The 16,452-nt window shown below is 36.3% G+C and overlaps 1 protein-coding gene across 1 annotated transcript in view; it reads left to right on the forward strand.

Moving 5' to 3' along the window:
* Nucleotides 1–16,452, forward strand: part of Cpne8 (copine 8) — a 188,430-nt gene that overhangs the window by 103,556 nt on the left and 68,422 nt on the right. Inside the window, exons 8-10 of the mRNA XM_005354325.3 lie at nucleotides 1,205–1,308; nucleotides 3,593–3,697; nucleotides 5,104–5,145. Of these exons, the coding sequence (XP_005354382.1) occupies nucleotides 1,205–1,308; nucleotides 3,593–3,697; nucleotides 5,104–5,145 (251 nt within the window). The remainder of the gene's footprint in view (nucleotides 1–1,204; nucleotides 1,309–3,592; nucleotides 3,698–5,103; nucleotides 5,146–16,452) is intronic.

Here is a 16,452-nt window from a genome sequence, read left to right on the forward strand (position 1 = left end):
CCTGCTACTACATAGTGTCTCTTAGATGTGACAGAGAAAATGCTAACATGGAATTCCAACGGTATGGTGGCATGAACAGATCTGGTATACTGATAAAATCTGTTGACTTGCCAGTATGGGTGGTGGAAATTCCACGTAATCCCTTGCTAGATGAGAACTAGAGGCTCCCAATGGCTGCCGAGAGAGGGAGAATCATTTTCCCCTTGGGATGAGCTCCCACATACTTCTCTATTCTCAATTGGTCAGCCCTGACATGTGTGCATATTAATAGTGCTTAAAGTTTCAGTAAGTTATATACGCACAGGGGCATATATACTTATACATTCACACATGCGTATTTACTTGTAACAGTAACTGAAGAAGAGATCATGAATTTGAGAGGAGAGGAGGGACAAAGAGAGGTTAGAAGAGGAAGGACAGGAGTCGTGTAGATTTAGGGCTCATGAACGAATTTCACACACACACACACACACACACACACACACACAAGCACACACACTATAAATTCTCAGAGTATTGATTTGAAGTTTAAATAACTATACATTTTCTACCACTAAAAATACTTAGTCTGCTCAGTTTAATAGTGTTTAACTTCCTTAGTATGAGAGCCAGATAGTCCTTTGAAATTACTTAGAGTATAAGTGCCTGAGTAAACCAATCGATTATACTGATTAGTCTGGAATAGTTACAGATGTCCATTATGTTGCACACACAAAGAAAGATGCTTTATTTCTCTTGAACCCAAATACCAAAGAAATGATTTTAGTTTTCAGATATTGTGCTCTGCTGCTTTATAATAACCGACTTCTCCCAACTAGATTGTAATAAGGGCTTACTAAAAACATCCCGTGTAATAGATGATCATTAACATATCCCAAGTGATCAGGAGTTGCAATAATGTATGTAACCAAAGGCACTGACTCTTGTATGACATTAAAATCTTGAAGTTGTCTCGCTCATTACCAACTGGAGGATGGGAGCAGGTTCAGCTTCTGAATACTAGACGTCTGGCATTTGAAAGAAAATTTCCAGGATATTTTAAACCCTCATAATCCTGCAGTAAGTAATGGCTTTTTGTCTACGGTTCCCAACACTTGGCCTGCGGCATCAAAATAACAAATGTGTTTTTCTTGTCAAATCTTGTTTGTGATCTGTAGCTATTCCTGTCCCAGATTTTGAGCTGTGTTATTAATTTTGTTTTCAGGATGCTGTCTTGATGCAGTTTTGCGCGAACAAATTGGACAAGAAGGATTTTTTCGGGAAGTCGGATCCTTTTCTTGTATTTTATCGAAGTAATGAGGATGGAAGGTGGGTTTGTATTCTGCTCCACCCAGTGCTAGGGTAATGCTAATGTGTGTGCTATTATTTTTTTTCAGATATCTTCATGTTAGTAAATGGAATAAAATATATGATATTCTGAAGATGGATGTGCTCTTTATTTAAAACTAATCTCATAAGCACATATATGTTATGTCTAACATATAAATTAGTTTATGATTTCTCTTTGTTTTTCTATAAAAATTTTCTCTCTTTTAACAATGTAGAATAATGGCATTTTGTAAAAACCTGAACTGATAAATATATTTTCTATAGAATTGAGTGGCAACCATTTGTTGTGGAAGAGAGTGGGAGGACATGTATTATGATGGCCTACCATGATTTTCCAAGAATTCTTGAGGTTGAAAGCTTAGGGAAGTTGTTCAGTGTTGTGTAATGTTTGCCGGTCATGACTAGTTGAGTGTGTGTTGAGTTCTCTGTGTATGACTCTTACTTCTGATTATTCATTCCTGTGGTTCATATCATACTGTGCACATTTACGAGAAAGTTTAGGAGCTAAAAATATGACTGAGAGTTTGTTGCCAAGAAGTAACTCATGTCTGATACTTAATGACTCTGGTAACATGTACTTAGATACAGTTTCCTGATCCTCCTCACTGGGGAAGGAAGGAATGAATTACCATACAAACTCATGTCAAACTCTCCAACACATCAGAGCTTAACTCTTACCTATTGTTAATATTGTTTTATGCAATATTTGTTTGTCTGGAAAATGCATAGTGAAATATTATCTAAAGAGAAAATGTTGCTTAGAAACTGAAAGTGGAGGAAGTGGAGCTCGAGGCTTAGCTGCTATTGGGGTGCTTCTGAGACTGTGGAAGATGTCAGCGCTGTCCACACTGTGTCTGTGGACACAGTTAGCAGAGGACAGAATTTCTTCAGTTCTATGTTCTGTCTCCTTCCGATTGAACTGCCTGTTTCTCGAGGTCTCTTACTGATTTTTCTAAGTTGTATACTTGTATGATTTCAGCTTATCACACATTTAATGATGCTTTTGTTGTGAAAATAGATTCTGCTTATACAAATGATATTTTAAATCAAATGAAATATAGTTTTTTCTAAAGCAAAACTGTTTCAAATTTCCAAATCATTAAAAAATTAATATTTAGAATTGATAAATCAGACATATTTTCCAATTTATTGAAAACTAGTTCACCAACTGTGTCAAAATATGAATTAATGGATATATTGGATATATTAAAGCATTTGTAGATAGTTTTTATGATACTTGACTGAAAATAATTTTAATACTGCTCACTTACACATATTTTTAAGTGCAAGACCTGTTCTTTGTTTTTACATTATTTAAATATGAAGCTACTTCTAAATTTGCCTTTCAGATAATAGGTTCAGACAATCTGTACTGGAAACAATAATTAAAACTCTTTCTAGTTTATAATTATAAATTCCTATTTTCTTAATTTCCTATTGATTTTATCACATTCTATGTTCATAACTAAGTAACAATTTTCCTTTGCAAGTAGTATGTTTGGTTAAGAGCTTCATATAAAACATCCTGACAGGTTACTTATTTAGAATGTTTTTGTGTGACTTTGTCAGTAATAAACACGTACACACAGCCTGATATTTACACAACAAGGCTCCTGACTACTAGGGAGGTCGCATCCGAGTCCAGTGAGGATGTTCAGTCATTACTCCAGCAGTGGAAAGCCTACTAGTGAGCGTTGGATGTCTACAGCTTCATACCGTGTGCTGGAAATAAGAATGATTAATACAAACAAGAATGATTCCTGGTTTATGAAGATCTCCTTGAACAGAAGAAGTCATTTTCTTAGGAGGAAAGATTCCTAATGTGAAACTGTTTCATTCCACACCTGGTGACTCCAGGATCGTCACATAAATTTTGACCTTATCTTAAGCAAATTTGTCAAAAAGCCAATGACCTTAGTTGAGTACCCTTGGTTTTTATAAAATAGCATTAGGATTTATTGGCTTTACAGAAAATTATTTGGGGTAAATATTGCCACATCTTATTTTTTGTATTCTAAAGAGCAGATCTCACAAGTTTATAAATCTATGTTTGTATATGAAGTCAGGCAGCAGTAGCAGCCAGGGACTCAAAACACTAACTCTGCCCACAGATAGGCATGGCTAATAAAATAACGCATCGTAAGTGAATTACTGATTTATATATATATGTAATTTTATGTCTATTTTTGTATATTTTTATGTAATATATTGTAATTTTATGTATATTTATCTATAACTTCATAATTGAAAACTCTTTTCACAGTTTTACTATTTGTCACAAGACAGAAGTTGTCAAAAACACTTTAAATCCTGTGTGGCAAGCCTTCAAGATATCAGTCAGAGCCTTGTGCAATGGGGATTACGACAGGTAAGACAGCCGAGACCTTCAAACCGAGGATGCAAATTGTTCATGATCTGTGGAACTGGAATCTAAACCACATTGTATTTTTCTGAAAGTGGTTTCTTCACCTTAGTAAACATATTTTTTTTCTACAAAAGCATGGAGTTATTTTTTTTTTTTAAATTCAAGCAATGTGGCCTGATTCCATAATGATTTGGGGAATAGATAAAATTTTTACTAATTGAAGCTTAATTAATTGGACTGTTTTTCCCAAGATAAACATGTGTTAAGTGCTAAAAATAGATCAAAAGTGAGTGAATTTGTAACTTACTATTTAAATGTGGTTCCTAAATTCTCATTGCCCCAGGCTGCCCATCACCTCAGTGGCCCACGCTGCTAGAGTGTGGCACATAGGTGCTTGCCATGGACAGGACATTGGCTAGTTTGCTGTCACTTGGGTATAACTAGGCTCATGGGCTCATACAGGCCCTACATACACAAGGAAGGCATTTTAACAAGGTCCACCCAGCACCCTAATCCTTCCAGCATACTTGAAGGTTTATAATATTGAAAAATTTTGGAAACTATTATGTAAAAAATCTCTATAGAATCAAAACTAAAAGTATATAAATAAATAAAAGTTCAGTCTTTCTGTTGTTTTACTAGTCTTACTACTTGTATGCTAGTAAAAAAATAAAACATTGTCTTTTATGTAATGTTGAGACAGGGCCTTGCCATGTAGCTCAACCTGGCCATGAATGCCTGCTTCCAATGACTCAGTGTCAAGTGCATCATTCAAGGGTGGTTGATTCTGTTAACAAATTTCATGCTGAGAACTGGTAGCAAATTATCTTGTTTACTTTTAAACATTTGGTATCATCATTGGTAGGTGAAGCTAACTTTATTGAACTGGTTCATTCTTACCCTAAAAAAAAGCATTTCTTATGTTTTCTGATGAGTATTGTCGATACTACCAGGTCACCTTGTTAAAAAGTTAAGGTTTCCAGACTCACCTCAGACCTGTTGAACCAAAAGCTCTGGCAAAGCCGTGTAGTAAGCCTCACTGTGATGAGGTCTCCAGGTGACTCTAATCCGTGTAGATTTGAGAAATGTGTGCTGTGACAGTGGTCTCCGAGAAGGAAGAAGTGGGTCTATCTTCTTCCCTCTTGTTATGTTGACCACCTTGCTTCCTCCGTGCATTCCAGAATTAACAGAGATTCTGGAACCTGACTTGAAGATGTAAATTTAATGGCAGTAATGAAATTAGCTAAATCAATTTCAATTTACTTTGTGAAGCTTGTAAGCCTATATTCTCTAAGGACAACTGGCTGAATTTTAGTTCATAGATTCAGATCATATTGTTTGAATATTATATTATTGGATCATATTGTTTTATTTAAACCACTTTCGTATGTGTATTTTCCTCCTGGCAGAACGATCAAAGTAGAAGTCTATGACTGGGACCGAGATGGGAGGTAAGGCTTCATGTATGTCAATCTTGTTTCTGAGACTTTAATGCAGCCCAAGCAGACTGTGTGCAGATGACACTGATGTTTTCTGTAGGTGCGTGGTTTCCTGCTTCAAAGTACATTACTGATGGGTTTACGTGTGATTTTAAAAGCAATATATTTTCTTCAATTTTGAGACTACAATGCAGTGTTTCTTCATTTACAATAAGGATTTCATGATTGGCCTTGATGCTTTGATAATGTGTTCGACACACAGGCATCTGTTTTCATAGCACCAGAATAGAGATCTCCATTGTTCCAGCTTAGAGGTTCTGTGAAGGATCCTATAAAGTGTTTGACATGCCACTCAAGGGAACGCAAACACACACACACACAATCTAAAAAAAATATTTTAAAAAAACCCACACTATTTTTTTATGATGGTGGCAATAAAACCTGAGCCTTACACATGACGAACACTGTTGAAGTACCTCCCCAGTGATCATTGATTTTTGAGAGATCAGATTTAGAATCAAAAAAAAGATTTGAATCCCAGAAGACTGAAAATACAAACGATGGGGTTAGAAGAAGAAAAGATCTTTAGGGAGAAAGTTAAATATTCCTTGGGAATAAATTATGTGAACAGATTGGTGAAAGATGTTGCAATCTTTTAAGAGTTCCTTTTAGTTCTAGGACAAAGTGTCTTTACCTTCATTTAAAATACAGATCAGCGTTTTGAAATAAAATGTTAATGCATATTTTTATATCATACATGTACCCAGAAGTAGCTGCTTAAATTTTATCTGAATATTCATTTTATGAATGAGTTATAAAAAGGCTAAAGTAAATTATTTATTAAATTCTCACTAATACTCTCAATTAAATAACTAATGAGATTTGAAAACATGTTATAACAAAATAATACAGATAATGAAACTCAGATGTTAATTTTATGATTAAATAATAATCATCATACAGGTCATTATGCCAGTTGATAGCCTGTGTTCTGTGTGGGATAATAATAGTTGTACTACAAGTGTGTTTATTTATCCAACAGCTTCCAAATATGACATACATGCTTTACAACACTGTAATTAATGATCAAAAGGACTCTGTTGTGTTTCCTTTCTGCTATCTTTAATGTCTGAAATTCTGTACCCCTCTCATTTTGTATTTTTTGTAATGCCCAGAAATTTTGATGTTTCAAACATTATGAGTTGTTTTTGTTTTATTTTGTTTTTCTTTGTTCTTGAGCTACTACATAGTTCTGGTTGACCTGGAACTTGCTATTTAGATCAGACTGGCCTCATGCTCTGAGAACTCTCTTTGCCTCTGCCTCTTGAGTATGAAGATTAAAAGTTTGTATCACCATGCTCAGCCCAGTGAACCATCTTTTATTTTGAACAGTTTGGACTAGCATGGTTCCAAGAAAATAATTCAAGTGTCTTAGTTTGGGTTTCCATTGTTATGAAGCATGGTCTATAAAGGAAAACATTTAACTGGGACTAGCTTTTTAGCTTCAGAGGTTTACTCCTTTATGGTCATGACAGGACATGGTGGTTTGCATGCAGACAGTGCTGGAGAGGTAGCTGGGTGTTCTACATTTTGATCAGCAGACAGCAGAGGAGATTGTGTGCCACACTAGGTATAACCTGAGCACATAAGACCGTAAAGTCCCCCTCTACAGTGACACACTTCCTCCAACAAGGCCATACCGACTCCAACAAGGCCATACCTCCTAATAGTACCACTTCCTATGGACCAAGTGTTTTAAACACATGAGTCTATGGTGGCCATACCTATTCAAACCACCACGCCAAACCACATGGATAATTTTCAATTTTCTTTTGGCAACACTAGGAAGTAAATGTAAATCAGCAGCTTCAATGTAATAATGATTTAATATTAAGTACATAAAATGTTACCTTTTAGTAACAGAGTTACTGTAGCAATGGTTTAATGATTAAAGTAGAAAGTGCACTCTTAACACATTCTTTAAAATCTGACATGTTTCTTATGCTTAGAGAGCAGCCCAGTTCAGACTCATTGTGTTTCAAGATCCTTAGAGAACCAGGTGCTGGGGCTGCCTCATTGTGTAGCATTGTTTTGACTGTGACATCATCTATAGGACGTGAATTATATGAAACATTATATCAGGTGGGCATGGTTTCCATTTCTGTAATTCTAACTATTCAGGAGGTACAAACAGAAAGATGCCAAGTTCGAGGCCTGTCTGGGCCATAGTTATTTCAAAGCCCTCAGGCAATTAATGAGATCCTGTCTCAAAATAAGAAATAAAAGTAAATAAATTGCCTAAAAATTGAGCAATAGGCTAGCTCTAAAACCCTGAGTCTAATCCCTAGGACAAATGAATAACCTGAGAACTCTGTGTATTACTTCGTGTGGACATTTAACCATTCAAGACTAGTGCATGTAGTCTAGAGGGGATACTTCAATTAAAAGCTTTCAGTGAAGACCCTTGGTCAGTTGATTGCCCACAATTACTCATAAGGGAACTACAGGTGACTATGTCATAATAATGTCCCCAGAATGGGAACTTCAAGTAGACCTGGGACCTGGGATTTCCTTCTGTGAGCAAAGCCTTGTGGGTAGGAAGTATATGAAAGAATATTGCTAAGTAGCTCACATTGAATTTACTGTCCAGAACCAGTCTGGAGTAGGAGAAATGTAGTTTTTGTTTGTTTTTTATTGAAACACAACGACAGTGCCCTGAGAGTGCAATGATATTATGCCACCTCATTATGAGGAATCAACTTAGATACTTGATTTTCAACAAGTCAAACCACCTCCGTGTAGTGCTTCCTTTAGTCTCCTGCCTGTTATCTCTGTCAGGGATGTGGCAGAGTATTTAAACTTCATTTTGAAAAGCGAAAGTTAAAATGCTAAGGAACATCCAAACTGCCTAGGCTCCCACAAACAGGGCTGGGAACCCTGATTGCTCTTTGGGCTGATGAGGGAGGGGGACTTGGTTGGGGGAGGGGGAGGGAAATGGGAGGTGGTGGCGGGGAAGAGACAGAAATCTTTAATAAATAAATTTAAAAAATGCTAAAGAACAGGCTTGTCTGCGTCATAAAACCAGTAGTGGGGACATCCTTGCAAAGCCCCACTTTCCTAGAAGTCACTTCAGCTGAATTTAGTTTGATTCAAAATTGGAGCCCATTAATAGGATCGTTCTGCATAAAATCCACACGGCTGTAATATGTGACTGATTGCCAGAGGTGACTAAGGAGGCAGTTGTTACTGCAGCATGATGATTTGATGAAAAGACAGAGCCAGTGATCTGCCAATCATCCCATCTCAGCTTCCAACTGTTTCACAGGGAGTGTTAAGTGTCATTGTGACCACTGCATTCTATCAAATAATGGCATTTATTATAAGTACAAACTTTATCTGTGAAAGGCTACACAATGGTAGGTCTGCTGGTCTGTTTCCTTTAGTGGGTTTTGCTAAGCCTGTGAAAGGTTGATGTCTTGCGATTGTGTCATCTTAAGCTCAGGATGTTACTTGTGCTTAACATAAGATGTGCAACCTCACTTAGGAGAACATTTTATACATCTTTCATGTTTTCCTCTTTTATTTTCAATTTCCTCATTCACTGTCTCTAATCTTCCCCTAAAATTAGTCTGTTATTCACTTGCAGTTGATCCTGCTATCCTGTGTATGCAGGCCACAAGCTTTGAGGCATTTTTTTTCAACGTCAATAAACCGAATTTCATAAACTGAATGTTACTGAGGCATATCTACTTTTTTATGCTATCTACTTAGGTCTATTTTTTTTCTTTCAAATGTAGCATGTGACTTTCTGTTCCCTGACCTTTTAATTTGTAATTAGCATACTCAAAATGGGTTGCTTTAATTATGTGTGCATTAGATTCTTAATCAATTTTTAACTCTGGAACATCTTTACTTATTTAAATGAGTCAATGCAAAATCTGTTCAATTAATTTTGGAATAAATTGTCATTGAGTACTTACATGTTAAACAGTTGACCTGGTATAGTAACTTAACTGAAGAATTTAATCTTTATGTAAAATCTTCTAATTATATTTAATTTGTTTTTCAATCTTTCTGTCTACCTTGAAAGGCTTTGGAGTCCTTACATTTTAATAATTTTTTTCAGAAAATTGCATAAACATTTCACACTGCTGTTCTGCTAAGGTATCAGCAAATTCCTCGGTCTTCATCTGCACAGTGCGCTGGTCTGCCGTGCCTTGCTCGGTCTTTCCTAGTGTCTTCCCTACCAAGAAAGTGTTGCTCAGGTCATGCATAGATTTTTCTGTCCAGACCCTGTTGAAATGGCATTCACCGCAGGCAAGCTTTCCTTGGGTATCTAGAGTCACACAATCCTCTGCTTATTCGCACACTTAGTGAATTCTTTCTGCTGGGTCTTCCATGCTATCTGCAAGCTCACTGGGTTTAGGGTACTGTTTCTTCTTACTGTTCATGCAGGACTTTAAGGTAAGGGGTCTCTGTGTTCTTGCACCCAGTGGTTGTGTCGGTTTCACACCTGAAAGGAACATCTGAATCAACTGCGACCTTCCTGATGCGCACTCAACCCTCGTGGTGTGAATCTCCCCATTCTCCCCTCCACTTCAGTTAGTGACATTATAGCAATTATCTTTAGCACATTGGAATTTTATCTCTGGGGAAGCTTCCACTGTGATTAATTTGGCTGTCGCTTCCTCATTCGGGAATTTCGTAAACATTTTTCTCTTAATATCTTCTCCGACCATTCATTATTCTGGACTATGTTGTGTAATCCCCGTGAATTTATGTCATTTCTAGAGATCCTTCTGCTGCCAATGTCCATCTTTGTTTCGTTGTGGTCAGATTGGATACATAGAGTTAGTTCAGTTCTTCTGTACTTGTTGAGATTTGTTTAGTACTCGGTATGAAGTCTGTTCTAAAGACTCTCCTGTGGGCTTTGGAGCAGAGTGTACATTCTTTGGTGCTTGGGTGGAATGTTCTATAGATACCTGTAGGTAGATGCATTGCATACAAGATGTCATTTATCTGGAGGCTTGTCTGTTTATTTTTTGTCCTAATGATCTGTCTATTGGAGAAAGGGTGGAATTCAAGTCGCCTACTATGACTGAGTTGTTTTCATCTGTGTCTTAAAGTCTGGAAGTATGCTTTTTATAAAACACTGTAGTTGAGATTTTAATACACATCTGTCTCCAATGGCAATATCTTCTCGGTTAACTGTTGTCTTGATTGGAACACAGCGTCCTTTATCTCTTCTGATTAATTTAGGTTTAAGGTCAGATCTTAAGATAGCGCACCTGCTTCTTACTTGGTCTTCTTTCTTTGGATACTTTTCTCTATGGGTCCTTGTCAGTAAGATAAGTTTCCTGTAGTCAATAAAATCATGGCTTTCACTTTTTAAAGTCATTTAAGTGACCCATGTCTTTTGATGGATGGGCTGAGGCCGCTAATATTTAATGTCATCATGGAAAGACATGTGCTAATTGCTGTCACTGTCATTGTCCTTTGACTTCTTTTGTTGTGTTCTTATTCCTACTTTGTGTTCAGAATTTACAGTTTCATTTTCTTTCTTCTCTCCTCTCTTGGCTGTGCTCATTTCTCTCTAATTCTATTTATTGCTCCCAGTAGTTTCCACAAGACTGGCTCAGTGGACATGAATTCTTTCAGCTTCTTTATCTCATAGAGAGATTTTATTTTTCCTTCTACTATGGCAAGTAGTTTAGCTGGGTACAGTAGTCTGGGTTCACATCTATGGTCATATAGAACTTGTAGTCATTGCTCCAGTTTCTTTGGGCTTTCAAAGTTTTAATCAGAATCTATGGTCTTCTAGAACTTGCACTACTAAGCCCAAGTTTCTTTGGACTTTTAAAGTTTTGATCAAGAAGCCAGCTAATACTCTGATAGGTTTTCCTTTTCATGTGACTTGTGTTTTTTTTTTCTCTTGCAGCAAACATTATTATTCTTTTTGTTATGAATATTGAGGGTTTTCACTGTAATGTGATACTTGGAATTAATTTTCTGTTTTAACTTTGGATTCATTGTGCTTCTTGTGTCTGTACAGGTGTGTTTTCCTTACTACAACAAAGTTTTCTTTATGATCCCATTTAGGATCTGGTCTGGGATTATTCTTCTGTGACTAGAATTCATTGATTTGATATTTTAACAGCATTGCAAATTTCCTGCATATTTGTTTATTATATTTTGAATTTTTTTCATATTCATTGTGTAAATGGTCCAGTTCCTTTTTTTTTTTTTTTTTTTTTTGCTTTAGTCTGGGAATGCTGTGTTGTATAGCTTTGGAGTAGGGATTGACCACAATGTTTGCTATTCTTGCTACATTTTCAACCTTTCCTGTTAGTTTTCCTACAAAAATATAAACATTTGTTTGAGAAGTTTTGGACTACTTGATTCTGTGTTCAATCACTATGAAAACAAAAATCAATTCAAGGAATATTATTTTTTAATGGCATACTGGTAGTGAATTTTGACAGAAAATGACAACACTAGAAATATAATGTCACATTCATATAGATTATTACATATCACTTTGTGAAGTTGCACAAATTTGGTCACACAAAATAAAAAGAGATGTATGAATCTGTAATCTACAGTAGCTCAAAAATATTCTGCTGTGTAAAATGCACAAGGCAGAGCTAAGGTGAAAATGATTAAATATTGAATCATATTTATCCTTTCATGATAAAAGAATATTTGTTTATTCTTGAACAAATATATTACTTGTGTCTATTTAAGAAAGTAACTGATATCCTAGAGTTGAATTTCTGTAGCTCTACTCTAATGACCAACAGAAAAAAAATGTGAGCAGGGGATCCATGGCTGGATTTGTTTGCTTTTGGTTTCTATTGTGATTTTAGTCCTTTGGTTAACATTAAAACTATCATTTTATACTAAAGCTACTCATAGCATTTTGTTTTGCCCTTTTTAACAACAGTAGTTACCACTGGCTGATATTTTCAACTTTTCTGACTGTGTATTGAATCACACACATTTACCTTTCTATGTATGAATGCTTAAACTTAAATCTAAAATTCAATTACTTTTCAATTATAGCAAAAAGTAGGTGAAGTAAGCAGTATGAATATTTTAATGTCCTTGAAATTGGTCGAGATTCTAGGTTCAGATATTAGCTCAGTAATTTTCTAATCCATGCAGTACTAGATTAGTAACAAGATTCCCAGGTGGAATGGAATTACAACCAAACCTCTCTATTCTGCATTCTAACGGAGGGTATTGCTAGGTCTGTGTCACTGTCACGTTGATTGGATGCTAGCTCCGTAGGAATGTGAGGGTATTTCAGGGGTTTCAATGAGGACATGGTTGACAGAACCCATGGACTACGTCCTTAGTCTGCATAAAATGGGAGAAAGGAGAAAGCCTGATGATTGACAGCACCCTCTTCTCCCTATTTCCTGATCCTCCTGATGTGAGCTGAGGAGCATGTGCCCACCATCTTGGAGCCCTCCGCTGGCACGTCTTCCTCAACTTAGTAAATTAACCATTTAATTGGGGAGTCCAAAATAAATGTTCCTTTTGTTGTTCTTTTAAATATTTTGTCAATAGCAATGAGGAACATGATAGACTGGGTAAAATCTATTTATCAAAGATTTTTTGATCCTAAAATATAGTAGTGAGACAAGAAGTTTCAATGTGTGATGTGTTTGTTTGATTAAATGGTTTAAGATAAAGGCTGCTGGCAAAGAATTAAACGTGATTATGGTTTTAAAAGTTAAATTTTGTATGTATTGCTTTGATTATATCTGGTATACATGAAGTTTGAATAATAAAGCATAAATACATGAACATTTCTATGCATTTCTCTTTAAAAATTAGTTGTGACTATATAGGAATATAATTTTCACCTAAGTGTGACAAAACCAATTATAACTTATCCTTAGGTATGAATATGTCATTTACATGTCATTATAAACTATGTTAAGGATTATTGTTTTCATCTTAGAAAAATATTATATCCAAAACTTTGAGTGGACACAATAAAGTGAAAATCAAGTTTATGAACTAAATATTCAATAAGCATAAGAAGTAAATTAATAAAATTATCAGTTATGATTACTTAAATATGTTACACACAGGTATATATAAACTCCAAAACACAGCTACACATTACATTACATAACTTATATATTTGTTATGCTACATATGTATAAAATACAACTTTATAATTTATATCTGTATTAGAAATGGATAGAAGGGCAGATATGGACAAGATTAATAAAATTAGCCTACAGCCGCTGAACTAGTGTATGAGAATGGTAGCATTCATCCAGTTCCCATGGATACTGAGAAGCACAACTGTAATCCACAGAGGAACAAAGACAAAAGGTGTACGAGGATTACATAATGTTTGCTCAGGGTGGCTTATATCCTTAATATACACATATACAGTATTTATATGCAGATATACATTATATATGCATATTTAATATAACATACAATACTATATGTGCATATATGTAGTAGAAACATGCACATACTATATGGATATATAGTAATTATGTATTAATTATTTATAATTATCGTTATAAGATAAAATATAACCCATAAAGAAATTCTACTTCTGTCAGAATATGCTGATAATAAAGGAGCTGCATTGTGGGTAAAGATGGGAATCTGTGGCAGAGTGCTTGGTGAGTGTACAGATTTGGATTTGATCTCCGGCATGTCCAAGAATAATAATAATGCTTACTCAGCAGACTACAACACTGAGCAGCAGATCGCCTGGGAGCTCTCAAGAGTCATATTGGGACTCCTTTGGGGATCTAGACATTCTCTACTAGAACTTCAGAAAGTTACAAACAAAAAACATTAGATTGAACCTTTTAAAATGTCAGTGTTTCTATTGCTGTGATAAAACACCATGATGAAGTCAACTTATAGAATAGAGTTCATGTAGCCGGACAGTGGTGGCGCATGCCTTTAACCCCAGCACTCGGAAGGCAAAGGTAGGTGAATCTCTGTGAGTTCGAGGCCAGCCTGGTCTACAAAAGCTAGTTTCAGCACAGCCTCTAAAGCTACAGAAAAACCCTGTCTTAAAAAAAAAAACAAAAAACAGGGGCTGGAGAGATGGCTCAGTGGTTAAGAGCACTGCTTGCTCTTCCAAAGGTCCTGAGTTCAATTCCCAGCAACCACATGGTGGCTCACAACCATCTGTAATAAGGTCTGGTGCCCTCTTCTGGCCTACAGGCATACACACAGATAGAATATTGTATACATAACAAATAAATAAATATTTAAAAAAAAAACAAAACAAAAAGCAAAAAAGAATAGAGTTCATGTGACCTAGGATTCTAGATGGTGAGCATTCGTGATGGTAGAGCAAAGACATGGCAGCTGCAGCAACCAGCTGAGAGCTTGCATCTGGAACCTAAGGCATACAGCAAAGACTGCACTGGAGGTGCCATGAGGCTTTGAAATGTCAACCCTGCCTCCAGTGACAAACTTTCTCCATCAAGGCCACCCCCTCTAAACCTACCCAAAATGTATCAGCTGTTGGTGCTATCTAAATTCAGTGAAAGTGGGGGTCATCTCATTTAAAAACATTCTCAAATGCTCAAAGGAATGTTAAAGTCAATGAGGTGTCACTATAGGAAAAACAAAATCAGCAAAATGGGGAGCAAGATGGGGGAGGTTATTCTCTGAACTTCCTAAGACAGCTCTTTGCCGCAGTCATTGCCAGCCAAGAGTCCAATGTGCATGTGACTTGCCATCGTGGAACTGGCTGTTTGATTCCATTCACCTGAGAACAAAGGCTCCTGCCATGCAGTAAATAAGGGTTTGCACTGGAGGAGGAATGTACGCAGCTGTGCATCTGCCTCCCTGACCATGAGTGGGAAACATCCGCCATTGCCGTGGATGCTCACTTTTCAAGAGAAAAGACCTTGTTATTTTCAAGGATTCGACAATGCTTGCTGACACTGGTAGAAATTAAAGAAGACAGAAAAACATGGGAAATATAAATGAAGAAGAGGAAATAAAGACAGACACTGTCTTCCCTCATAGGAAAGACAAATTAGTGACCAAAATACCAGACAGAAACAAAAAAGGAGGCATTTATTTTGGCTCAGAGTTTTGGGGAATTTCCATCCATTTGTCAGGGACAGCATGGAGAAACCGCTCCCTTCTGAGAAGAGGATGTGGGAATGCAATTCTTCACATCCTAGAGGACCAGCTCATAAGGCTTCTGCAATTGGAAACTGGATTGTGACTTACCTCTGTCAACCAGGCCATAGCTAAAAGTTCCACAGCACCCAAAATTAGGGTGACCAATATGGAAAAGCAAGCAGAGCCTGTGGGGGACCTTTTATATTCAAACTGCAGCAAGTAGCAACAATTTTTGTGCTGAGTTCAACATGTAGAAATGTTCATTTTTATATTAAGTTCACATGCAATTCTTCATTTGAAATAAATTTCCTCCAACACACATCTGAAGCCATCATATTGTGACATACACCAAAGAGAAAGACTCCCGAAGTTAGCATCCTGGAATTCATCCAGGGTTCATTTGCATATATAACTTCAAAATATTATGCTGCATTATATAGTATTTCAAATTCATAAGCTTAATATAGCTCTATAAATTATATTTATATAGAAAGCTATATTGGTTATTAAGGTTATGTAGGAACCTTTTTCACTTGCTGCATGAATAGTTGTTCTGAGCTACTTTGCTAAAATGAATGCATTGTGTTAGGGTCTTTAAAAATATAAGCATCTTTGATAAAAAGAATCAAATTAATTATCTGAATTTAATTTTGAAATAAGAAATAGTCATTCCTTCTAATATTTTGGTAAAGACAAACACACACACACAGCACATATAAGAATCCTAAAGTTGACAATAACTCGGGACCACAGTATGGTAGAGAAATGAATGGGTGTTTTGGGATGTATCTGTCAGTTGTTACAAAATGTATCTGTTACAGCTGTATCTGTACAAAATTCTTAAGAGGCAGTTGGGAAACTAAGCATGAAAAACATCCGAACTGCCAGCCAAAAAAAAAAAAAAGCACTTCGGTGTGATTTAGTAGGCACATAACGTGTGGTCAACAACAGTCAGAGCTGTGTTTAGATCTTAGGACTTTGAAAATTGACATAATTCACACCTGTGCTGTTGTGCTAAACTGCATATGATCAGAATGAGGGAAAATAATGCCAATAGTCTAGGGAATGTTATATCATAGAACAGCTGATTTGAACACTGTGCTATTCCTGGTACCTACTGTGTGCCAGGCACTGACAGAGATGGAATCTGAATACACTGTACCATTCATGGTACCCACTGTGTGTCAG

Source organism: Microtus ochrogaster, chromosome 15, assembly GCF_000317375.1.
Source record: "Microtus ochrogaster isolate Prairie Vole_2 chromosome 15, MicOch1.0, whole genome shotgun sequence".
Classification (NCBI taxonomy): domain Eukaryota; kingdom Metazoa; phylum Chordata; class Mammalia; order Rodentia; family Cricetidae; genus Microtus; species Microtus ochrogaster.